The 25,385-nt window shown below is 38.3% G+C and overlaps 1 protein-coding gene across 1 annotated transcript in view; it reads right to left on the bottom strand.

Annotated features, from left to right (window-relative positions):
• EPHA6 (EPH receptor A6) overlaps nt 1–25,385 on the bottom strand; it is a 975,318-nt gene that overhangs the window by 6,809 nt on the left and 943,124 nt on the right. Inside the window, exons 17-18 of the mRNA XM_069550620.1 lie at nt 9,611–9,804; nt 7,751–7,822 (exon numbers count right to left, since the gene is read on the bottom strand). Of these exons, the coding sequence (XP_069406721.1) occupies nt 7,751–7,822; nt 9,611–9,804 (266 nt within the window). The remainder of the gene's footprint in view (nt 1–7,750; nt 7,823–9,610; nt 9,805–25,385) is intronic.

The raw sequence follows: 25,385 nt of genomic DNA, 5'->3' as shown, positions 1-25,385 counted from the left end.
AAATTTCTGCTATTTGGTGATTAGTGGGAGCTGTCCACCTGAGAAATGTCTTTACAGCAAAACCTGCGGCTATATAAAAAAAAAGTACATATTGTAGAGCAGAAGGTCAAAGGGCTACTACTTTCTTCATAAAAATGAGGAGGGAGCAGAATTAGAGGAAATTCTACCAGGTATAAATCATGGTCAATTTAGACCAGAGAAAGGGCTGGAGTATAGCTAGAAGAGGTAATGGTATAGTTCAAGTACGATAAACATATTCTCAGTACATCTAAATATGTAAAAATTAATAGCACTGATAGAGCTGAAAAGTTTTTACTCTAACAAGCCCTTTGAGTTTGTAATAGTACTGGTATTTTAATTTAGAAAGTTCTTAGGTTATCAATAGGTACCAAACTACCTTTAAAAAGCAGGGAGTTTTTTCTCCTCAAACCTTTTCCATATTTTATATTCATCATGTAAATATAAAAGTAATAAATCTATCCAAAATGGTTCAAGGAAAGTTATACTTTGAGAAACACTATTCCAAGGCAGGGTCTTATTCTAATATGAAACTACCACATTCTTAAAGGCTTTTCTCCCTTTACCACTCTTAACAAAACCTCTTCCTTCCTAGTTTTTACCTTTATATATTGTTAGCAGAGGTCTACAGATAGTGTCCATTCTATTTGTATTGCTGTATTTCATATGTTGATGAATATTTTCATTTCAATGGTCTTCATAGCTCATTTTCAAGTGGGTATATAATATTCTATGTTTTGACAGTTAACAATTTGTTAATTCCCTGAGTTAGACTCTTAAATTGCTATCAATCTTATTAAATTTATTACAGATGATTATGTAATTATAGAGCATGTATTTTTATGCTTCAGTTGAATTATTTCCTTGGGAAAAACCCCATAAGACAGAAGAATTTTAAGAGTTAGTTAAAACTCCCTGAGGGCAGGAATCATATCTCATATCTCTTTCTATTTTCTGTAGGCCTTAGCATAATGCTGAAAGTACTAAAGTAATTCATTAAATAAGTGATGGTTAAGATTTGAATATCCTCTGAAGAAAAGTTTGGTCCATGACCTAATGTGATGTATGAAGAATCTATTTTCATTTAACTCATTAAATGGAATAGTAAGAATCTATTGCTAAAATGGTCACCCTATTAATGAATATGCTGTTTATTTAGATTACTCCTTGTATCGCAAAAATGTTTGTTTATGTCTGTCTTTATAGGTTTCAACCCTGAATATTCACTGGAAAGACTGATGCTGAAGCTGAAGCTCCAATACATTGGCTTCTTGATGTGAAGAGCCAACTCACTGGAAAAGTTTCTTATGCTGGTAAAGATTGAAGGCAGGAGGAGAAGGGGATGACAGAGGATGAGATGGTTGGATGGCATCACTGACTCAATGGACATGGGTTTGAGAAAACTCTGGGAGACAGTGAAAGACAGGGAAGCCTGGCGTGCTGCATTCCATGGGGTTGCAAAGAGTCAGACACAATTTATCCACTAAACAACAACAGATTTCAATGGAGTAAAGGATAGGAAATTAAAGGCGAGTAAGACAACAAAGGGTTAGGGGACCTAGCATCACAACAACATTTACTTTATTCAGTATCACTATTTTACATGAGTTTCTCATCTAATGACCAAGGGGCTACACTTCACATTATTTAGTGAATCCATAAAACAATCTGGCTTCCCTCATACTCGGTAAAGAATCTGCCTGCAATGCAGGAGACTCGGATTAGATTCCAGGGTTGGGAAGGTCCCCTGGAGAAGGAAATGGCAATGACTCCAGTATTCTTGTCTGGAGAATCTTATGGACAGAGGCAGGCTACTGTCCATGCGGTCTCAAGAGTCAGACACAACTTAGCGACTAAACTACCACCACATAAAGCAATCTACTACACACGCTACCTACCTATCTTTTGAAGGAACAATTTATCTAATTAGATAAAAAAGGAAAACACTGCCCTCCCTATAATTAGGCCTGTCAACTTGAAAACAATTTCAATTAATGAAAATTTTTGATATTCTTTAAAAATTTGAGTGTGATTTTGCACAAGATGTTATAATAATCCAAAGTGCATAGTACCATGCCATAAATCTTGTGACTATTGCATGCTTGTGGGCAATATCTCTTTGTTCCAAATAATCTGACTCTCCACAGTGCTAAATTGGGAGCATGATTTTTTGTCAGCCTTTGATTTTCAGTAAGTCATCAGGTTTTTTTTTTTACATTATTTAATTCTCATAATAAGGCTGATTACTGATATAAAGTATGACGGAATGAAATTCAAAGCAAATTTGAAAATTATGTTGTTGTTCAGTTTAAAATTAGAGATATGTTTGAATATTAGGAAGGATAGATACAGGGTAGAAATAATACTGTTTAAATATCTCCCACATTCTGAGTAGAGTTCTCAGCATATGGTCACTACACTCTGAGTAACATCAGTGGACCTCAAGGAAAGTCTATTTTTCATATGTAAATAATTCCCCGATGGCTCAGTGGGTAAAGAATTGGTGTGCAATGCAGGAGACACAGGAGACTCAGGTTTGATTCCTGCGTTGGGAAGATCCTTTGGCAAAGGAAATGGCCACCCACTCCAGTATTCTTGCCTGGAAAATCCCGTGGACAGAGGAGCCTGGCAGGCTACAGTCCATGCGGTCACAAAGAGTTAGACTTGACTGAACAACTAAGCACACGCAGAGGGACAGAAATAGATTTCATTTCATATGTCAACAACAATTCATTGCCAGTGGTAATCAAAATGTGGTCTTAAAAAGGATACAGAGGCAGCATCTGGGCTCTGTGAGAAAGTGTTTGCCATAACAAGGAAAAGAAGCAGAGCAGATATTTGCCAACACTGGAAAAATTCAATCTACAGAAATGCCTGAGGATGTAATTCTGGAACTATGTTGCTGCTGCATTTTCTTCATTTCTGTATTTTGTTGTAGTTACTATTTTCTCTTTTCAAGTAATGTTCTTCAAGTGGCTGAGCACTGCAAGAGGATGTTGAAGGAATATATAGACAATATGCTTCCTTCTTATCCATGAATGAGGGCATATTTATGTTCTATATCCTTGTACTTTCCTAGCAGAACATAAAATAACAGGTTGTGTACTGCTACAAATTCTTTTGGAACTTTTATGCACTTCATATATGAAGTCTGAGAAGTCCAGATAAAATTTATCTGGAGATGCAAAAATGTATCTTGTTTTCCAATAATCATATTTCTGAAACTGAAGTATTGGAAAAGATCTTATAATTCTGGATGACTGTATACTCTGTAGTGGAAAGAACAGGCTTTGCAGTTGGTAGCTCTCACTCAAATTCCTGACTCAATAATTACCTGCTGTGTGTTGTTGTTCAGTCACTCAGTTGTGTTTGACTCTTTGCAACTCCATGGACTGCAGCATGCCAGGCTTTCCTGTCTATCACCAACTCCCGGAGCTTGCTCAAACTCATCTCCAATGGGTCCATGATGCCATCCAACCATCTCATTCTCTGTCATCCCCTTCTCTCCTGCCTTCAGGGTTTTTTCCAATGAGTCAGCTCTTTGCATCAGGTGGCCAAAGTACTGGAGCTGCAGCTTCAGCATCAGTCCTTCCAAAGAAATCTCAGGGTTGATTTCCTTTAGGATGGACTGGTTTAATCTCCTAGCAGTCCAAGAGACTCTCAAGAGCCTTCTCCAATATCACAGTTCAAAAGCATCAGTTCTTTGGCACTCAGCCTTCTTTATAGTCCAGCTCCTGCATCCATTCATGACTACTGGAAAAACCATAGCTTTGACTATATGGATCTTTGTTGGCCAAGTAATGTCGTTGCTCTGCTTTTTAATACGCTGTCTAGGTTTGTCATAGCTTTTCTTTCAAGGAGCAAGTGTCTTTTAAATTCATACCTGCAGTCACCAAGTGCAGTGATTTTGGAGCCCAAGAAAATAAAGTCTGTCACTGTTTTCATTGTTTCCCCAGCTATTTGTCATGATCTTATTTTTTGAATGTTGAGTTTTAGGGCAGCTTTTTCACTCTCCTCTTTCACCTTCATCATGAGGCTCTTAGTTCCTCTTCTCTTTCTGCCATAAGGGTGGTGTCATCTGCATATCTGAGGTTATTGATATTTCTCCTGGCAAGCTTGATTCCAGCTTGTGCTTCATCCAGCCCAGCAATTTGCGTGATGTACTCTGCGTATAGGTTAAATAATCAGGGTGACAATATACAACCTTGACATACTCCTTTCCTGATTTGGAACCCATCTGTTGTTCCATGTCCAGTTCTAACTGTTGTTTCTTGACCTGCATACAGGTTTCTCAGGAGGCAGGTTAGATGGTCTGGTATTCCCATCTCTTTAAGAATTTTCCACAGTTTGTTTTAATCCACACAGTCAAAGGCTTTAGTGTAGTCAATGAAGCACTGACTTCTCATTTCAGTTCCAGAAATGAGAATTTCTGGAATTCTCTTGCTTTTACTATGATCCAACAGATGTTGGTAATTTGATCTCTGGTTCCTCTGCCTTTTCTAAATCCAGCTTGAAGATCTGGAAATTCTCAGTTCACAAACTCTTGAAGCCTAGCTTGTAGAATTTTGAGTACTACTTTGCTAACGTGTGAAATGAATGCAATTATGCAGTGGTTTGAACATTTTTTGGCATTGCTTTTCTTTGGGACTGGAATGAAAACTGACCTTTTCCAGTCCTATGGCCACTGCTGAGTTTTCCAAATTTGCTGTGTACCCTTGGGAAACTTAGTCTCTTTTGAGTCTCTGATTTCTCACATGAAGGATGGGGATAATAACAGGATTAAATGACACGACAGATAAACATGCCTAGTACAATGACTGGCCCATAGTAGGTTCTCAACAAGCAGCAGTAATAATTACTGTTGATAATGATGATAGTAATTTATTCAGTATTAGTATTGATATTAACATCAGTATTATTATCATATTGTGGCAATAGTTCATGTGAGTTGAATTTAGATTTTCTAATGGGTAGAAGTTTCACACTTCCTGATCAATATTTAATAGTCTGTCTTTCATCCACAAAGCTTTGCTTATCACTCAATTGCATTGGTTTTGGCCAGCCTGTGATTTCTCTGTCATGAGAAACAACATTAAAAGTACTAGTTATAAAAATTAAATGGAATAATTTGTCCATTACTTGGTTTATAAACAATTTAACAAGTGGGAATTATGGACAGCCTAGGCAGCACTTAGCAAGATGTTTTAAGAAATGAGTGGAAGCATTTATATCAAATTGTTGAAAGTTATTGCCCTCAGAAGACAGCATTATAGGTGTTTTATTAATCGGATGGAGGGAGGTAGTACCATTTAGCCTTATAATGTTTACTTGAAGTTCTCTAAAGCAGATGATATTGCTTTGAGCTTTTCCCTACATTCATGGTTCATACATCACTGGAAATCAAGTGCTTGAAAGTTCAACAGTTGACTTATATGTACTGAGGCAAGTGGCGGTTCCAGTTCCTAAGAACTTAAATATTATAAAATCCTTAACTATGGCCCAGAAGGTAATGGGAATATTCCTTTCTACCTTGGCTTGGGTGGAATATGATTTCTGTCATGGACTGGTCCATCTGGTCAAATGCTGCCTTTTTCTGAATGCTACCTTATAGCTGATGCTTTCAAGGAGCCCATAATCTGTAAAATTATCAGTCACACTCTGGTGATCTGGAGCAGGGTCTGGAAGAAAGTGCTATTTTCCTATTGCACTGCAGCACTGTCCAAAATGGCACTGGCCAGCTGACTTCCACCTAGTGCATTCAGTAGGTTCTGGTGTCTAGAGGAAACAGGGCTGGGGCTTGAAGAGGTTGGAGAGTGAATGTGTAGGACAATGTGGGTGGTGTGAGTGACAGACACTTTGTACTATTAAACTGCTGGGCTCCAGATGCAATTCTGGATCCCATGGTAATATGCTTGCTTGGGGTTGAGAGTAACTCTAAGATTGATCCTGAGGGTCGGGGAAAGGGAATAGGGGTGTTTCAAGGGGCATGGCCAGGCACTGCTCCAATTGCCATTCTCTATGGAGGCTTGGCCTCAAGCTGGGTCCTTCTCCCAGGGGCCGGGAATCACGTGAAAGCTACAGATACTTTGAAAAGAAGTTATAAGATGTCATTGTACTGTGAATGAAAGTGAAGGTATCTTGAAATTCATTCATGAGAGGAAGACTGCTTATATTACTAAGGAATTTTCTCAAATTATTTTTTTACAATCAATTGGATTTAAGTCTATACTTATAATATCACTGCTGCTGCTGCTGCTGCTGCTAAGTCGCTTCAGTCGTGTCCTACTCTGTGTGACCCTAGAGATGGCAGCTGACCAGGCTCTCCCGTCCCTGGGATTCTCTAGGCAAGAACACTGGAGTGGGTTGCCATTTCCTTCTCCAATTTATGAAAGTGAAAAGTGAAAGTGAAGTCGCTCAGTCGTGTCCGACTCCTACTGACCCCATGGACTGCAGCCTCACCTATATATCCATATAGTTTCTTGAGTAGGAGAGAAAGCAAGAAGACTGGGGATTTCATAGAGCTCTGGATACTCCCATGAGGGTGTGTCAGGCACAAGAAAGTCAGCATTATTTGGAGTGGCTGTTTCAAACAATAAAATCCTTCACTGACCAATGATTTTTTCTATTGGGTATTCTGTCTTTTGAAAGAAAAATTAATGTTTATAAGATTTCTAGAATCACTCATATAAAATTATTAAACTGTGGGTTTCAGCCTTCCTCCTCCCTTTTCATCACCTTAATTTTTTCCCCTATTACTACACTGTCAAGAGAACAGATAAAAGCTTCTTGGGTGAATTCTTGAGAAAAAAAGCAATTAGAGTGGAATAAAAACCATGGGGACCTAGTGGGTGAGAGAGTTATGTCAGTGCAGGAATGTGAGAGACACTTGGAAGGAGGGGGATCGTAGAGAAAGAGATACAGGAGAGTTTAATAGGAGCTGTTGCGGATTATACTCTTAGACGCTTTCACCTGTTTGAGAGGTACATGGGAGGACAGACTGCAATTCTATGCTCCATCACATCTCCTTAGTCCAACATCACTCGGCGAAGGGAGACTAGGCTTTGGAATTTTTGGGGTGGAGGGGCAGTGTCACGGCTTTGTAAGCATAAAACAAATCAGACATCCTGTTGCTAATACTGCCGTCCTTCAACCTACCACATCTCTTTTCCCCAAGCAGCCTCAGTGCTCTAGGATCAGGGTGGGTGGATGGCACTGGGAGTGAGGGGATAGAAACTGGTAACTCACTCAGGCTGCTTTGAAAACAAGAATGCTGATAAAGGTTCAGGCATGATACCCGTATAACTCTGGTTCCTTTTGTTTTCCAACAAAAGTATACTGAGAGCAACGTCTGTAGCATATATGTATTTGTCAGAAACAAGGAGAGCAAATCAGTCAGCAAGACTTCCAATTGGATCCCCAAAGATTAGAGTTTAGAACTCAATTAAAACTGCTAACTTTCTGTAAAGCCCAACTCCTGGCCTGCCTGTGATGTGCCATCATGGACCCTGCCTTTCTCTGGCCTTACTGAACACACCCCGTTAAACCACAATGCCTAGCCCTCAGATACCAGCTCTCATACGGACTTTACCTCTGGATCATTTGTACTTTTTGGTATCTTCTCATCTTAGATTTTTATCATTATTTTCCAAATATTATGAACATTTATTATCTTGGAAGAGCAGGGAAGAATTCTTTTTTTTAATCTGCTTTTCTTCAAAAAGAAGTCTCTTACCTGCCTGCTTCTACAGTCATAGAACAGTCAGAGAGTTCCGCTGGCGGGCACTGGTTGTGGAGTCCATTCACCCTATACAGCAAGATGCCCAGATTAAATCATTTCAGACTCAATCTACATCCTAGTAGCACTTTCTCCCCAACATTAAGGCATACTTGTCTCTTCAATAAAACATATAAAAACAAAGCCCATGAAACACTTTCTCCAACTACTCTTTCTCTTCAGAGACAGATTTTTTGAGAAACCAGTACTGGATGTGGTACTTTGTATTGCTCTTCTCTCTGACCTCAAGTTCATCCCTCCCCCATCATGTCTGTCTTACACAACGTTACTGAAAATGCACTTGCAAAGGCCACCTGTGAATTCCTAAGTGCATAGTTGTTAAATCCAATGGACATACTTCATTTTTATCTTACTGGTGCTTTGTGGAGCCTGGGACATTAAACTCCTTGGAACTGCTTCCCTTTCTGGCTTCTACGATACTGCGCCTTCCTACTTTCCTCATCAGCTGTCTGATTGTTTTTTCTGTCTCCTTTGCGTACTTTTCTCCAGGTCAGTTCTTAACACTTGGTGTTCCAGAGGGTGACATTCTTCCTGTTTCTTTGCCCTGACCTTTCCTAGTTTGGCTTGCTGCAAACTTTTGACAGTCCCTGCTTCCAGTCTTGTTCCTTGTTTTACACTTTCAGTTTAAATCAGCCCTGGAGTGATGTTTCAGAAATGCAAATGTGATCAGGCGGTTCTCTTGCTTAAAATCCTTCAAGGGCTGCCCATTGCTTTTATGATAAAATCCAAAGTGGCACCCCCACCCTACCCTCACCACTCCAGCTTCCTGTGCTGGGCTGCTTGAGGGAAGACGGCTAGAGTAATAGTTTAATCTCTAGCTATTTCATGCTTGGCTTCACTTTACTGAGGCTGCCAATTAATGATTTAGAGGTGAACTCTTCTGCGCTCTGCTGTGAACTGAAGCTTGTTTTGAGGAGTCCTTGAAGAGCCTTTGGCCTTATTGTCACTCAAACTGGCATTGACTTGAACTTCTGACCTAAAGCTGAACATCTGCATAGCCTATTGGCCATCTCCTGAGTCAGGAAAGTAAGCTTTGAACGTGCTTTGGTTATGTTTAAGTCCAATTTGGTCTAAATTCAGAAATGTATTTTCAACTTGATAGTGTTTTAAATGTAGTATGTTCAGACATAGATGGTAGTGTTTTTTTTTTTTTCCTTCTAGTCGCCCTCTTATAATTGCTTTTCAGAGAGAAGTGAGTAGATCTTCTCAACTCTACTGACTTTTATAAAATGGGAGATGAACTCCTTCATTTTCTTGTCTTGTCATTTGTCTTTTTCTGGTTTTAGCAATGGAAAGTAACAACAGCTGGATGTGATCATATCAACAGGAAACATCCTTGCTCCTGACTGATTCACAAATTGCCCCTGTCTTGCTTGCCATTTCAAACTGAGGGACAGAATACTGAATGGACAAGAAAATTAAAGAGGCTTCACACACACACACACACACACACATGCACACATACATTCTACTTATAAGGAAAAATCAGTAAATCAAGAAGGGAATTATAAATACTATAGACCCACACAGGAAAAAATATTTAAAAAGGGATTCATAAAGATTAGATATGGATAAACAGAAAGGGGGAACCTGCTTTCTTGTGGAAAAAAATCATTTTAAAAAATGTTAATAAATTGCTCTTTCAGCTGATAAATATGGCTTACATAAAATATCCTAAAAAGTAGACAAGCAAGACAGTTATCAAGGCAAACTTTCTCCTCTTTACCTGTTAGTCTTCTCTGCAGCCTGAAAGAAATCATGATTGTCAAGGGGAAAAATCAACATTATGCGTCTTACACAAGGATGTCCTCTACCAGGGTGTGAAGGGCACTGGGATTGCGGATCAGTTTGTCAAGGAAGCTGACAATGTCAGTAAATTTTGGTCTGTGATTTCTCTCCTTCTGCCAACAGTGGAGCATCAGCTGGTGTAGAGATGCCGGACAGCCCATGGGAGCTGGGAGTCTGTAACCTTCTTCAATGGACAGGATGACCTAAATGCAAACATACACAGTTATCCTCTTACTTCTGGGGACAAACAATACATACGCTAAGTTATAATTCCTTTTATACAGGAAGTGGAAACCAAAACATTGGTAAGCATGAAAACTATTTGTGAGTGCATGTAGTCTAGACAAGGGTAAATACAAAAATTGTGATCAAGAATTACAAGTATTTTCATAGCATCTGCTGACTCCTCTTGAGAGGAAAAATATGTTTTTTAAACTTGTAGTATAGAGATGAGAGGTTAAATTTCATCACAATTTCCAGAAATAGTTTTTGTGTGATTTAGCTGGAATGTCTCAAAACCCAATTAGGACATCAGAAAGTCAGCCTAATATGGATGCATTTAGTAAAAACCATATGTGACAAATGTTTTAAGTAAAACTGTACTTCTGCTCAATTCCTGAATCACTTTTTATTCTTTCATAATAATGTCAGTGCATATTCTTTTTGCAGGCTTCCTTCTTTCTTCTTTATTTGCCATTTAATTCCTTTTCATTTAATTCTGACTTTCCCCTAGTTTCACACTGACATGATTATGAATTCCTTCCAGAATTTCTAAGGCAATTTAATCTTTGAAATGCTATCAGTGTTCAGTTTAAGACCACAGAGCAACAGGACATTTAGCCTGAGTATCCTCTGGCCTAGCACTCTCTAACAGAACTTTCCATGATGACAGAAATACTCCCTCTGTTCAGTGTGGTAGCAAGTGGTCATGTGGCTACTGAGCACTTGAAATGTGGCTAGTAAGACTGAGGAGCTGAATTTTACTTCCAGTTAATTTTAATTAATTGATCTTACATTTTAAATAGCCACAGGGGCAAGTGGTTAATATATAGGACAATGCAGCTCTAGGGAAAGGAATCTCTGTAAGAAGCCAAAGTTAAGAGTAACAACAAGATGAGAGTAATTTTATTTTATTTTTTTGGTACTTAAGAAATCACATGCAGTAAAACTGACCTGGAATTTATGTAGTTTATTTTTAAATGAAGAGTTCAAAAGTATTCATGTAACTATTCTTACATTATCTCTGGGGAAAGACAACAGAAAGGGTTTACTTTCTGTATTTTTCATGTGGGAAAATTGAGGGACAGACTGATATTTAAAGAGAAGCAATCTCACCTCTTCCCCATGCCAACAACAAAAATACAAAAATGCGAATGTAAATATTGTTATCAGTGCTCTCTTTATTGTAGCACCCTCTATGTATTTTCATTTTCTATAATTTTTTAAAAAAACCCCTCATTTTCTTTTTTATGTGACACCATTTGGCATGACTCTAAGATATCAATAATTTATGCTATAAGTAGTCTGTAAAAAGAAGCAATAATAGGCTGCAGGAGCCTCCTCTTAATTGTTAAGCTTAGCTTTTTAGTAATAGGGAATTTTTCATAATCCCATCAGTGTCTTTGTGACCACAACACTTTAACCTATCAGAATACTAGCTTTTTTTTCTGTTCATTTTGTATCTATTATTAAATATGATGCTTTTTCTTATCTGTTTTCTATTTTTGCTACTGACTAGGCCTGAATTTTAACACATTTTGCAACACATTTTAGTAAAACAGGATATGTATAAAAATGCTTGTAATGCATCAAAACTACTGTGGATAGCTTTAAAAAGTAACTAAGAAAAATAGGATAGAATTCCATTATATAAAGACTTTAAAATCCCACCCCAAGAGACCTCTGTAGGTAATTTCAGAGCTATCTAATTACAAGTGCATAGAATAGGTGACAAGTGAAGTTATAGTCTGAGAAAAAAATTGGCTGCCTTTATTAAGCATCATATGCTAAATGCTTTGCATATTTTTTTCATTTACTGCTTAAAATAACTCACTATGGTAGTTATTATTATCCCTATTCTTAAATGAGGAAATTAAGTCTCAGGTAAGTTAGGAAATTTGCCTAAATTCACACAGCATAGGCAGCAGAGCTGAAATCTGAACTTAGTTCCTTACAGCTTCCAAACTTATCCTCTGGCTAGTCCCCAGGAATGCTTTTCAATTCTCATGAAAATGTCTTCCTTTCCTGTTTTATATCAATTTTAGGAGTGATAATTACCATTTTATCTTTTGTTGTATACCTGCTAACTGCACTTCAAATCCAATCTTAAGTTTTATAATAAGGATAAATCAAAAACATATTTACTTCATAGTTTGCAAAATGTAATCTCTGGCTGAACAGAGTAGTTTCTGAATGCTTCTGAATCCTGTACACATTTCTATTATTGCATCTATTACACTGTATTATAATTTTCACCTGCTTCCTCTCAGGTGAAATATACTTGAAAGCAGGAATTTCATCTCTATATTTTTGTATATTTATCCCTAATTATGGTACCTGATGCATTAATTAATGTTATTGACCAAAACAAAAGCTATTAGAGGAAATTTTGGGGTTTGTCTTGATATAGGAGCAGACTCTTAGAAAACTGGAGTTTCAACTACCCAAGCGAGATTCAAAGCAGAAGCAAGTCAGCATTTGAAGTGCCTCAGAAAGAAATATTCGTAAAAAAATTGGGACATCAAGCATTATTGTTCAAAATGATCTCCTGATTTCTCTCTGGTTTGGCTGGACAATGAGCCAAGTGAGACTGGGCCATGTTCTTCTCTTCACTGGACCCGAAGTCAGATTCCTGTAAAGACTGGTGGATTTTTCCTCCTGTCCAGAAGGTTTACTATTTCCCATGATCCAAACATCCTTAGCTGTTGGAGAGCTAACTTTTCCAGACAATTCCTGTAAACAGTTGACACCCAAATCCAGATTGCTTGGTGCCAAGCAAGCTGTCTATTCTCTTTTGACAAAGTTGCTCTCATGAGTATCCTGTAGGAAGAGACAGTGACAAGAAAGTGGGGTCCTTCACCTGGAACCTTTATCCACAGTATGTTCAGCAAGTGTCTAGTCCCACCATGCCTTTCCGTGGGGATACTGGGAGACTTGGGCACTCATGACATTTCTCCTTGCTGACCTCTAGGTTTAAAGTTTTCCCTGTTCTTTAACTTGTGACTTTGTGAAATTTGTCCTGAGCCCTGATTCATGACAGATGTCAATCATGAAGGTCCCACCTTAGAGGAAATGCTAATAACAACAACGAGACAATAATAATTACTAACAATTATTGAGAGCTCTTGACTACTTCCAGGTGCCATTTCTAAATGATTTACATGTGTCAACTCTTTTAATCCTCACAATAATATTGTGTGGTATGTACTATTTTTATCCCCAGTTTACAGACAAGGAACGTAAACTTAGAGACGTTCAACTGGCAAACACTACATATCTAAAAGTTTTGAATTAGAAGGGAGCTAGAGAAGAAACTTGAGCAATATGATTCAAAAAATGGTTAAAAGATACAACATATTTCTAATGGATTTTAAATTTATCCAAAGAGATAAATATTTGTCACTTAAAATGTACTATTAAACATACCATGTATAAGGGATAGCATAATGAGTAAGAAACATCTCTGTCTTTGGGAAATGTATAATCTAATGAAGGTGCCCAAGGAATCTGCTTATGGAACATGCCATGTAGAACAGGCAGTCATGGAAATTTGTCAGAAGAGTACCTATCTGAGCCTTTGGGAGACTTCTCAGTAAGGTGAACTGAATGTATAAGGTAGCAAGGTCCATGAGATTAGATGGGTCTGAGAGAAGAGATGTGATCTAATTAGGGAATTGAAGTAGATTTCTGTAACTAGACCAGATTCTTCAAAGAGAAGAATGGTGAGATTTGAGGCCGGAAGGTTAAGTAAAAACTATGTTTCTTGTGATCATGAATGATTTTTCATGCTATAAACACAGACTTTATGCAAAAGGGGAAGGGTTTTGGCAAGTAGATGGCATTAGATTTGCCTTTTGGAAGCTCACTGTGGCTGCATTATGAAGAGTGGGAGGACAGGGAAGGCCAGGAAGGAGGCTTGCAGTGATCCAGGCAAGAAGTCAGGATAGCCTTAGTTGAAGCAGAGGCCATAGGGTACAAGCAGTAGATTGACTTGTCAGGAATGTAGGACTGGGGTGAGATTAGATAGGGAAGTAGAGGGAAAAGAGAAGATTGACTTGCAGGGTTTTGGCTTGGTCAAGGAAACAAAGGAGGAGGAGCAATTTTGGGGCTGGAGTGACCATGGGTTAAATTTTCTATGAGCTTTCTGGTCTCTGATTCAAGTAACATATGAAACTTTGAGAGCTTATTATACGTCAATTTCTGGGCTAGGTATTTTAACATAGCTTAACTTCTATGTGAGTGCGGTTATACGTATTTTGTAGGTAAGAAAATTGAAGCTCTAACTGATGAACAGATTGTCTCAGATTCACATAGCTAGTAATTTCCTGAAGACTGGACCAATATTATCACCTTGGTAGCCTCTGAATCATGACAGCGATAGAAAAAAAAAATCTGTCCTGAGTCTTGTGCTGCGTTCCAGACTCATCCCCTAGAATTAACTCTTGAGCTTCTCGTAGACATTTACACACTCCATGCTTTCACTCTCTCCCACCTGCTGATGACTCATTCTTGTAGCTCCAGTTCAGCTTTCTCTCAAGATTTCTACATCTATCGTCTCTGGGATTTTTTTTTTTTTTTTTTTTTTTTGCTGTTGTTCAAAACTTGCTCCTAAGTTTGGCATTTCTGTCCTCTGAAAAGGGTAGCATTCTTTTCCCAATGATTTAAGTCAGAGATCAGTGGGTCCTCTGGGCTTCTGTCTTTCCTGGTGCTCAAAACTAACTTAGATGTTGATTCCACCAATTTCATATACTTTAAATACAGCCCATTTTCAATCCTCTTCTCAAATGATTTATTTTTCATTTTGATCACTACAACAGCCACTTAATTAGTCTTTCTGTTTCCCCTCTAACTCCTTCAATAACTTCTGCAGTGCACCTGAAGCAATCCTGCTGATATGAAACTGTGATCACACTCCTTCCATATCTGGAATTCTGCAGCGGCTCACTATGACCCAGGTTCTCAGTCCTCACCTCTGGCACTGCCCTGCTTCTCCTCTGCTTTGGCCACAGAACACTTGCACTCTCTGAGCTGGGCAAGCCGAGTTCAAGAGCAGGAACTATTTCTTTTTTCCATGAGTTCTCGGCATCTAAAACAATGCCTTGTCAAAGAGTGAACTTCAGTTGTCGTATATGTGATCTATAGCAGCTGTATATTAACCGTTATCTTCATAAACACGGCTTTTGTGGGAAGTTTTGTTTTATAGGCATTTCTGGTTCCCTACTTAAGGACTGACAGGCAGCCAGCAGCATATGGAGTGCTTTGTCTAAAAGACTAAATGAGATTTGTTTTAGGATATGAAGGGGTGATAATTACTAGAGAGAATTTTGTTAATAGCATGGTTTTATGATAGTTGTAGGCTGTCATCCTTTGCAGAAGAATTATGCAAGGTTATACCCTTATTTTAAAGTGTAAGAAGAAAATTAAAATAAAGTGAAAAAATATGAAAATGACTGCAGTGATAACTTCTGCGCAGAGATAGAAAGAATTAGATTTTGTCAGAAGTTATTATCTAAAACCTGGCAGGTTATTCTAAATAGATCATACTGGTTCCTTGTCATTGACACTACAATTTTTAGCATCCTAGAATCGACACTAGGCTCAGTTGGGGCACGTAGCAGACTGTTCTGCTCTTGTTGAATCTGATGAGTTTCCCAATTGCACTGAAGGTTTCTGAATCAAAGAAGACAATGTGAATCTTTTATTAAACTAGGCAAACAAGGAGCAGACAGTCAATAGGAAGACACTGAGATATCCCTGAACAATGCTGTTGAACAAGAAATGTTTGGGCTGTGCCGGTAATCACATTTTTATGTTATAACACTGCTCAATATCTCCCAAAGAGAAGCACAGTGAAGTTAGTTATTCATACTTCCTTTTAAAATAAACTGTCTCAAAATTTTAGCAAGGGCTGAAATGTACAATAGTAAATGGAATGTGAAATGATTCTATTTTTGTCTTCTCTCTCAATATTCATCATAACTTTGTGGAAAATCTGTAATTTCAAGTTGAAAGTGGATGGTGAAGCAGAGTCCCAGTATATCCCTACTTTTCATGATGATGATTATTTATAGATATGAAGACATTCAGATTTGTAAAACAGTAAAACTGAAAGCCCTGGCAATGTAGTTTTCTGATATGCAATGTAAAAGTTGTGTCTGCACAGGCAAAAGAAGGAAAGAAAAAAGAAAGGAAAGAAGTGGTTATAAGTAAATCACATTTAAAATCTCATACCTACTCTCTTAGTCAATATTTTTCAACATACAGAAATTATAATTCAGTAGAAAGCAATCAAAACTCAAATGAAAATCAGTGTACATTGAAAAAAACTAAGGGGGATAGAGTAGTGAACATTCCCCTTGATGGCTTATCAGGTAAAGAATCTGCCTGCAATGCAGGAGACACAGGAGATATGGGTTTGATCCCTGGGTTGGGAAGATCCATTGGAGGAGGAAATGACAACTCACTCCAGTATTCTTGCCTGGAGAATCCCATGGACAGAGGAGCCTGGCGGGCTACAGTCAACAGAGTCGCAAAGAGTCGGACGCAACTGAGAGACTAAGCACCTAAGAGTGAAAGAATAAGATATAGACAGAAAACAATTTTTCTGAGGCTAATTTATCATTTGTAAATCACTAAGGCATGGAAACATAAGGTTTCCTTAATTGAAAGAGACATGTGTACCCCAGTGTTCATCGCAGCACTGTTTATAATAGCCAGGACATGGAAGCAACCTAGATGTCCATCAGCAAAGGAATGGATAAGAAAGCTGTGGTACATATACACAATGGAGTATTACTCAGCCATTAAAAAGAATGCATTTGAATCAGTTCTAATGAGGTGGATGAAACTGGAGCCTATTATACAGAGTGAAGTAAGCCAGAAAGAAAAACACCAATACAGTATACTAACGCATATATATGGAATTTACAAAGATGGTAATGATAACGCTGTATGTGAAACAGCAAAAGAGACACAGATGTATAGAACAGTATTTTGGACTCTGTGGGAGAGGGCGAGGGTGGGATGATTTGGGAGACTGGAATTAAAACATGTATAATATCATATATGAAATAAATCACCAGTCCAAGTTCGATGCATGATACTGGATGCCTGGGGCTGGTGCACTGAGATGACCCAGAGGGATGATATGGGGAAGGAGGAGGGAGGGGGGTTCAAGATGGGGAAAACATGTATACCTGTGGCAGATTCATGTTAATGTATGGCAAAACCAATACAATACTGTAATTAACCTCCAATTAAAATAAATAAATTAAAAAACATTTTTTTTTAAAACTCTATACTTCAGACAGTTCTCCAATCTTATTTTACGGAAGTCTCCATAGAATGTCAAGGACCTATAAAAATGGAGAATGTTCATCTTCAGTAAGACACCAGTCAGATTACTGAATGAGTGGACAAAATGGGGGAACTGACTTTTCACTTTCATGCTTTGGAGAAGGAAATGGCAACCCATTCCAGTGTTCTTGCCTGGAGAATCCCAAGGACAGGGGGAGCCTGGTGGGCTGCCATCTATGGGGTCGCACAGAGTCGGGCACAGCTGAAGCGACTTAGCAGCAGCAGCAGCCCTCTTATAAGTTAAAAGGTTGCTGATGATTTATTTTATGGTTTGGAAAATCTTTCGCCCTAACAGTTGAAAGTCATACTTCTTGCTGCTGCTGCTGCTAAGTCGTTTCAGTCATGTTCGACTCTGTGCGACCCCATAGACGGCAGCCCACCAGGCTCCCCAGTCCCTGGGATTCTCCAGGCAAGAACATTGGAGTGGGTTGCCATTTCCTTCTCCAATGCATGAAAGTAAAAAGTGAAAGTGAAGTCGTTCAGTCACGTCTGACTCCTAGTGACCACATGGATTGCAGCCCACCAGGCTCCTCCATCCATGGGATTTTCCAGGCAAGAGCACTGGAGTGGGTGCCATTGCTACTTCTTGAGACTGAGATAATTAAAACTTTCTATGCAACTATGCTTCAGTGTGTAAGTAGTAGAATGAGCATTAGTGAAGGAGTCACATGAACTGCCCTGGAGTCTGAAATTTCACTAACAAGCTCTGTGCTTGGGCAATTCTCTGTCTCCTCATTAAGAGGGGGAAAAAAAAAAAGCCTGGATTCAGTGCTTGTGACAGTGCCTTTCAGCTCAAAAAGCTGTGTTTTTAGGGTCAGTGAAACTGAAGGGTTAATCTGCAGGATCTCTGGTAACATCTCTTGATCTCAAGGTTCTTTGACCACCAGATCTAGATTTGGCATCCTTTGAAAGGACTGTTTCCCACAGAGCTCCAAGTGCAGGGAGACAAAAATCCAGATGGGCCAAAGTATATCATAGTAAACTAAGATTAGGAAGATTTGGCGGACCAAGATATTCTTTACTAGACGGGTTCCCACCAACAAAGTATATTTTTTGAAATATAAAAACAATGTAAAGACATATTCCAAATCAACATTTTTGAAATGAGAAGACAACATTCTTAAAACTCAGGCCCATATTTCCAAGTCCTCTCTGGGGGGGAAAAAAAAAACCCCAAACAAACATTTCATCACTGATGCACCATTTCAATTTTAGAAAGATTACAGGCAACTTTAAGGGCCCATAAAAAAATACCCAACCTGAACAGGGAAATGGCAGCCCACTCCAGTATTCCTGCCTGGGAAATCCCATGGACAGAGGAGCCTGGAGGGCTACAGTTCATGGATTCGCAAAGACTTGGACATGACCAAACACACACACATGCAAAAATACCTAAAATCTTTGGAAACATAGTTTATGAATATACAGTAAAAGAGTATTTTAAGATGCCCTCTTTATAAATATGCTTTAAAGGAAACAAACAATTATAAAAAATCGTAAGAGCAACAGATAATAAATTTCTTCCAAACAGAAATAGAAGGTATAGTTAATTTTTAAATGAAAATGTTTCTGGTATGTATATACTTTCAGCAAAAAAAAAAAGAATTCCCTTGAAAATTATACTGTGGTAGTAGCATACTGGTTATTGGTTTCCTCTACTTGGAACTTTATTATTCAAATTATTTGCAATGGTGATAAATTGAATCTCACAATATCCCCTATTACTCTTGTTTCTGTAACAGACATGCCTTATGCTAGTGTAATTAGTGTATATTTAATTAAAATGTTGCTCCTGCCTACATACCAATAGGAGGAATTATTTTAAAAAACGAGAAAAAGGTCATTTTGAAAATTGCTTTGGTAGAAACATATTCAAATAGGTACAAAAATTCCCTCTGTAATATGGAAGGTTGAAATAATGGGAATGGGCCTTAGCAATTTACTGTATCTTACACAGATCATTACACAAGGACCATTACATAATAAAGCAGAGTTTTGAAAATCTAATCAGAAACAAAAATTGGAAATGACTGGACTCTCTGAATCATAAAATCATACCGCATTTGAAGGTAAGTGGATTCTATATATCCACCATTCTTGGCTAAAATACTGACCTATAATTGAGAAAGGTTATAGAATTATGAAGACAAACCAGAAATATGGTAGAAGGTAATTTTCTTCCTTCTCAACTTTTGAAAAGAGGAACCAATTCAGATAAGGTCAAAGGTTATTTCCAACCACATCATCTATTAAAAATCCTAAAGTTGAATTGTATTTTTTTTTTTCAGGTAAGCTTCAGAAAGCAATCTAAAGCAAAACTCACTATTATATAAAACCTTTTGAAAAGTAAGGAGAATAAAAAATACAAAAACACTGAGGCAGCATTATGTTTCTTAGTAAACCTCAAATGAGATGCTCTCTGATAGCAGTTCTCTTTTTGGGAAATTGAACAGGCTTAGTAGCATATGCCTAAGTGATACCATACCCAGGAGGCATTTGGGCTTCAAACTGCTTCAAGGAGAATTTTTCCTTTCTTTCTTTCTTTCTTTTCTTTTTTTTTTTTTTTTTTAAAAAAACATGCTAGGGAAAAACAAAACAGACAAAACCCGTCTCTAGTCTTGCATTCAGATCATTTGTTTGAGCAAAGTCACCGCTCATTTATGTGGTGCAAGTTTTTCCCCGACATATTAGCTCTGTGGGGATTTGGTTATTTAATGTTGCCTGCTGTTCATGTTTTGCTTGCATTTTCTTCACTTAAGCACATTCCATAATATAAGTGTTGGAAGAACTGCAATACCCCTGGTGTCATCTTTGGAGCCAGTGTAGCTCCTAGCATTACAATGTACTCCTATTACGTAGTAAAAAACAATTATTTTGAACTCGGATGAAAATAACACAAAACATTATACTGTGATACATTTAAAAAAAAGTTTAAAAATATTAGAAAACAGCAAGGAAATTTGTGCCTTCAATATACCTGTGGCATGTTTCTGGTAATAGGCTAAATATGTGGACCATGAGAATATTATTTTAAGCTACTGCCTTAAACATTTTTAAGAAATATAATACAGCACATTTTATAAATTTTTAACATCAAGACAAAAAGTCCTGCTGAAAAGATTTATACTTTCAAACAACAGTGAGTCAATCCACATTCTTGCTGATAGGAAATAATAGAAACACTTGTATTGTGGTACAGAGGGATACATAATTAAAGATGCTTTGATCTCATTTCATAGAGCTTGTGTGGTATAGAGACTCCTTTGAAAATTAAGACTTCTACAGTATAGCTCAGGGGTAAAAGCACACACTTTGGGGGAAGCAGGGGTCTTCAACTTCAGTTCTGTCATGGGTTGGGGCTTCCCTGGTGGCACTAGTGGTAAAAAACCCACCTGCCAATGCAAGAGATGTAAGAGAAGCAGGTTCGATCCCTGGGTCAGGAAAATCCCCTGGAGGAGGGCATGGCCACCTACTCTGGTATTTTTGCCTGGAGAATCTCATGGACAGAGGAGACTGGGGGGCTACAATCCATAGGGTCACAAAGAGTCAGACACAACTGAAGTGACTTAACATACAACCTTGGGTAAGTTGCTAAAATTTTCTAGAAAGCCTTTTATCTATAAATGGGAATAAAAATAGTATCAATCTTAGAGAATTATTTTGAAGATTAAATGAGTCAATAATCTAAAATAATTGACTCATAATAAATTCAGAAATTGCAAGCTATGATTATTACCACTAATTAATTAAATATCTTCTATGTATCAGGTGCTTTTTATAATTGCTTGTGGTTAGTTGCTCAGTAGTGTCCAACTCTTTGTGACCCTTTGGACTGCAGCCCTCGAGTTTCTCTGTCCAAGGGACTTTTCAGGCAAGAATACTGGAGTGGGTTGCCATTTTCTTCTCCAGGGGATCTTCCTGACTGAGGAATCAAACCCATGTCTCCTATGTCTACTGCTTTGCAGGCAGATTCTTTACCTGTGGAGCCACTGGGAAAGCTTATATAATAAAAAATATCTCAAATAATAGCGTATGCATGCTTTTTTGGGCATATGTTAAAAAATAACTATGTTGTATTCACACAATGTTGTTTATATTAAAAAGAAAAAGAAGGCCTGAGTCTACCCTTGAGGAGTATATATTCTACTTGGGGGCAGAAGCATGACTTAGAAATGTCAGAACTTCGTCTCCTCACCTACACAGAGAGCTTCTTGAGAGTGAGGGCTGGATTTTCAAGTTCTCCAGACCTACCCACATGCCCAGTGACTGGCCTGAGTTTAATCAGTAACTGCTGAATGGCTAAGCAGATGGCATCTACTGTTATGCTTGGAAGGCCATACATGGACTAGTCTTTTGCACTGCTTTTTCTCATTTCCTTATGTATATTCCTTAATGTACATTACTACTGACCTTTGGGAAACTCATTATATTATTCACTAAAATAGACTATGCAAGCTCAGAATTGTTCATTGCAATAAAATATGCCACAGTCTGCAGAATGAAGGGACTACCTACCTCATAAAAACTACCTGAAATTTTCTAAACTCATTTAAAATCCTAAAGCATGTTAACATTCCATATTTAGCTAAGCCCTTAAATTAAACTCCACAAAATGTAATAAAAATATAAAATATTCAAACAGGAAATAGTTGAACTTTTATTGTCTAAAAATGGCTTTTCTTATTTAAAACACACCTTGGTTACGGAAAGTCAAATATAAGACTGAACTTTGACCAAACATGAGAAATTCAGGACAAATAGGAAATAACCAGTATTTGAAGAGAGCAGCTCAGAAAGTTTTGATTAAGCTATTTCTGCTTTCAAACAGAAATTCTGGTTACAGGATCTGTCACAGATACACTGACTTCCAACATGTTAGGCTAAACAGAATTTCAACTCTCTTCACTGCAGCAGGAAATATATTCACAAAATACATAAAAGATTTTAGCTCTTAGTACTTTCCTCTCTTATATTGATCTGAGGACCTCAAGGGTTTGGCATTTTTCCCTCCCCTCAGAAATTTCTGTTCTCCTCCTTGTTTCCAATTCTTGCTTACATATTCTTTGGTAGCTACTCAAAGACCATGAAAATAACCAGTTTACCCTTTATCTAGTCCTTGAAAAATAAAGCGTTGGGTGGAGGGAGCGTTCAGCCTTGCACTGCGGACATTGACAACACAGAATGAATGAGGATGGGCTTAATGTCAGGAGTCTATTCCTGGCTGCAGCAACTTCTGATTCCAGATATGGTCTTTATGGCCATATGAGGTTTAATAGACAGAATGGCTCTCTAAATGTTCATCCTGGACACAGATCATCAACACACATGGCCAGAATGACCGTGTAAACTGTTGGACATGATCCTGGAAGGGAGGAGCTGACACCAGATTTTGGACTGCTCTAGGCAGCAACTAAGGACAGTTTACAAGTGGGTCTATGTTGGAAATTACACATTTGGGCCTTTTCTCTCAGAAGTTGCTCTCCTAGAAAATCTGTCTTGTCATCTGGATCTACACTCGTACATGCTCTGCTCTGTGGAGGTTCTATTGGATTCTTGTACCCTCACAGAAATTCCTAAACTGAAGAAAAGAACAATGTGAACCATTTCTTTGCTGAGACAAGTATGATAATTATTTCTTCAGAGATTATGAAGACTTAGCATGTTACTGTTAAAAGGGATATTAAATATCATTTAACCTCGTCCTTTTATTATATTTGTTGGTCACTTTTGAGGCACTTTTCATGGCTGAATTATAGTCTACCTAATGGTGGTTGTGGTTACCAAACTGGTGGTACAAAGTACCCCATGTGGTAAAATGATAATCCAAGAGACAGAAAAAATAATAGAACTTCTCTTTATGTTTATTTGTCTTATACAAGAGTGTGTATGTGTGTGTGTGTGTGTGTGTGTATGTGTGTACATGCGTGCACATGGCATGCCTGAGCTCAGTCACATTCAACTTTTTGTGACATCATGGTCTGAAGCCCACCAGGCTGCTCGGTCCATGGAATTTTCTAGGCAAGAATAATGGAGTGGGTTTTCATTTCCTTTTCCAGAGAATCTTTCTGACCCAGGGATTGAACTCAAGTCTCTTTCATCCCTTGTATTAGCAGGCATAATTTTTACCACTGTGCAACCTGGGGAGCCCCATTTTACTGTAAGAAAGACAATTTATGCATGTCTAATAAGAATGACTATGACTTTTATGATCAAAATGAAATGACTTTTACAACTGTACTTGGCAATATATTTACATATTTAAAATCAAATTCCAAACATTTCTTATCTTTTCTTACTTTTCTCTCCCCAAACACTAATGATCATGTTACATATTACATATTTTATTGACTTACTTTGTGTAGTCTGTTTCCCTCTTGCTAGAATATAAACTCAATGGGGGCAAGAAGTCACTGGCCTATGGATATAAACTAAATCACCATGAAAGAGGCAGTTATTTCCTCTTCCCTCCTCCTTGCCCATGACTTCTAGAAGGTTATTAGAATTGTTTTTTTAGTATCACTGTCAAAGCACTTACTATGTGATTCTAGGGAAATCATGTCACCTCCCTAAACCTCAGTTTCATAAAAGTTCAATCCAGTTTGTTTTCCCTTGTATCTCTACTTCCTGAGAAGATACTCAACAAATTACTTTTTAAACAAAAAATGAATGTATTACTACAGTAGGACTTGTATATAATGTGCAGATAAATACACATATGTCAGTTGTGAATGCTCAAGAACTTTTACCAGCAAGGGTATATTATTAATAAAGTTTGGAGTCCTCTGAGTTAGGTAATTTTTTATTTTAAGTCTGACAGAGAACTGGTTAAGACAAGGACTATATGGAACACCAGTTAAGGAAGGTACTTGAACTGAGGGTTCTTCTGCGCAGTGAGGATTTTCATTCATCTGAAGGAGGACTTTTTATTTTATAGATTTTCTTGAATGGCCATCATGAGAATTGCTGGACTGGAAGAAACACAGGCTGAAATCAAGACTGCCGGGAGAAATATCAATAACCTCAGGTATGCAGATGACACCACCCTTATGGCAGAAAGTGAAGAGGAAATAAAAAGCCTCTTGATGAAAGTGAAAGTGGAGAGTAAGAAAGTTGGCTTAAAGCTCAACATTCAGAAAACGAAGATCATGGCATCCAGTCCCATCACTTCATGGGAAATAGATGGGGAAACGGTGGAAACAGTGTCAGACTTTATTTTTGGGGGCTCCAAAATCACTGCAGATGGTGACTGCAGCCATGAAATTAAAAGATGCTTACTCCTTGGAAGAAAAGTTATGACCAACATAGAGAGCATATTCAAAAGCAGAGACATTACTTTGCTGACTAAGGTCCTTCTAGTCAAGGCTATGGTTTTCCAGTGGTCATGTATGGATGTGAGAGTTGGACTGTGAAGAAGGCTGAGCGCCGAAGAATTGATGCTTTTGAACAGTGGTGTTGGAGAAGACTCTTGAGAGTCCCTTGGACTACAAGGAGATCCAACCAGTCCATTCTGAAGGAGATCAGCCCTGGGATTTCTTTGGAAGGAATGATGCTAAAGCTGAAACTCCAGTACTTCGGCCACCTCATGCGAAGAGTTGACTCTTGGAAAAGACTGTGATGCTGGGAGGGATTGGGGGCAGGAGGAGAAGGGGACGACAGAGGATGAGCTGGCTGGATGGCATCACTGACTCGATGGACATGAATTTGAGCGAACTCCGGGACTTGGTGATGGACAGGGAGGCCTGGCATGCTACAATACATGGGGTCGCAAAGAGTCGGACACGACTGAGCGACTGAATTGAACTGAACTTGAATGGCCTAGTTTAGTCATGTCACAGTAGGACAAGCAGGCAAGCATTATCTTGGGTTAAGAGTAGAGTAGGATCTATGGTACTGAATCCAGGGTGTCTGTTACCTTGGATAGCTGGTTAAAAATAGATGAATTCTTCCTGGGAGTGAAGGGATATATTTCTGCTCTTGAGATTCAATCTTAAGAAGCAGAGCTAGACACAAGTTTCTCCAAGCAAGGCCCAGAGGCAGGAAAGAGCAACAAGGTCCTTCAAGTAAAATTCCTTTAAGGACAGTAAATGGCCTGGATCTAAAGAAGTTTAAATATTGGGAGTGTATCAAAGTTTGCTGGTCATGCCACACTTCTGTACTTAAGGGAAAATGCCCTGCAGGACTAAGCCACCCGGCTTTGTGTTTTTATGAA

This window comes from Ovis canadensis, chromosome 1, assembly GCF_042477335.2.
Source record: "Ovis canadensis isolate MfBH-ARS-UI-01 breed Bighorn chromosome 1, ARS-UI_OviCan_v2, whole genome shotgun sequence".
Lineage (NCBI taxonomy): Eukaryota > Metazoa > Chordata > Mammalia > Artiodactyla > Bovidae > Ovis > Ovis canadensis.
The sequence above is the reverse complement of the archived record's forward strand: the minus strand, read 5'-3'. Positions and strand labels throughout refer to the sequence as shown.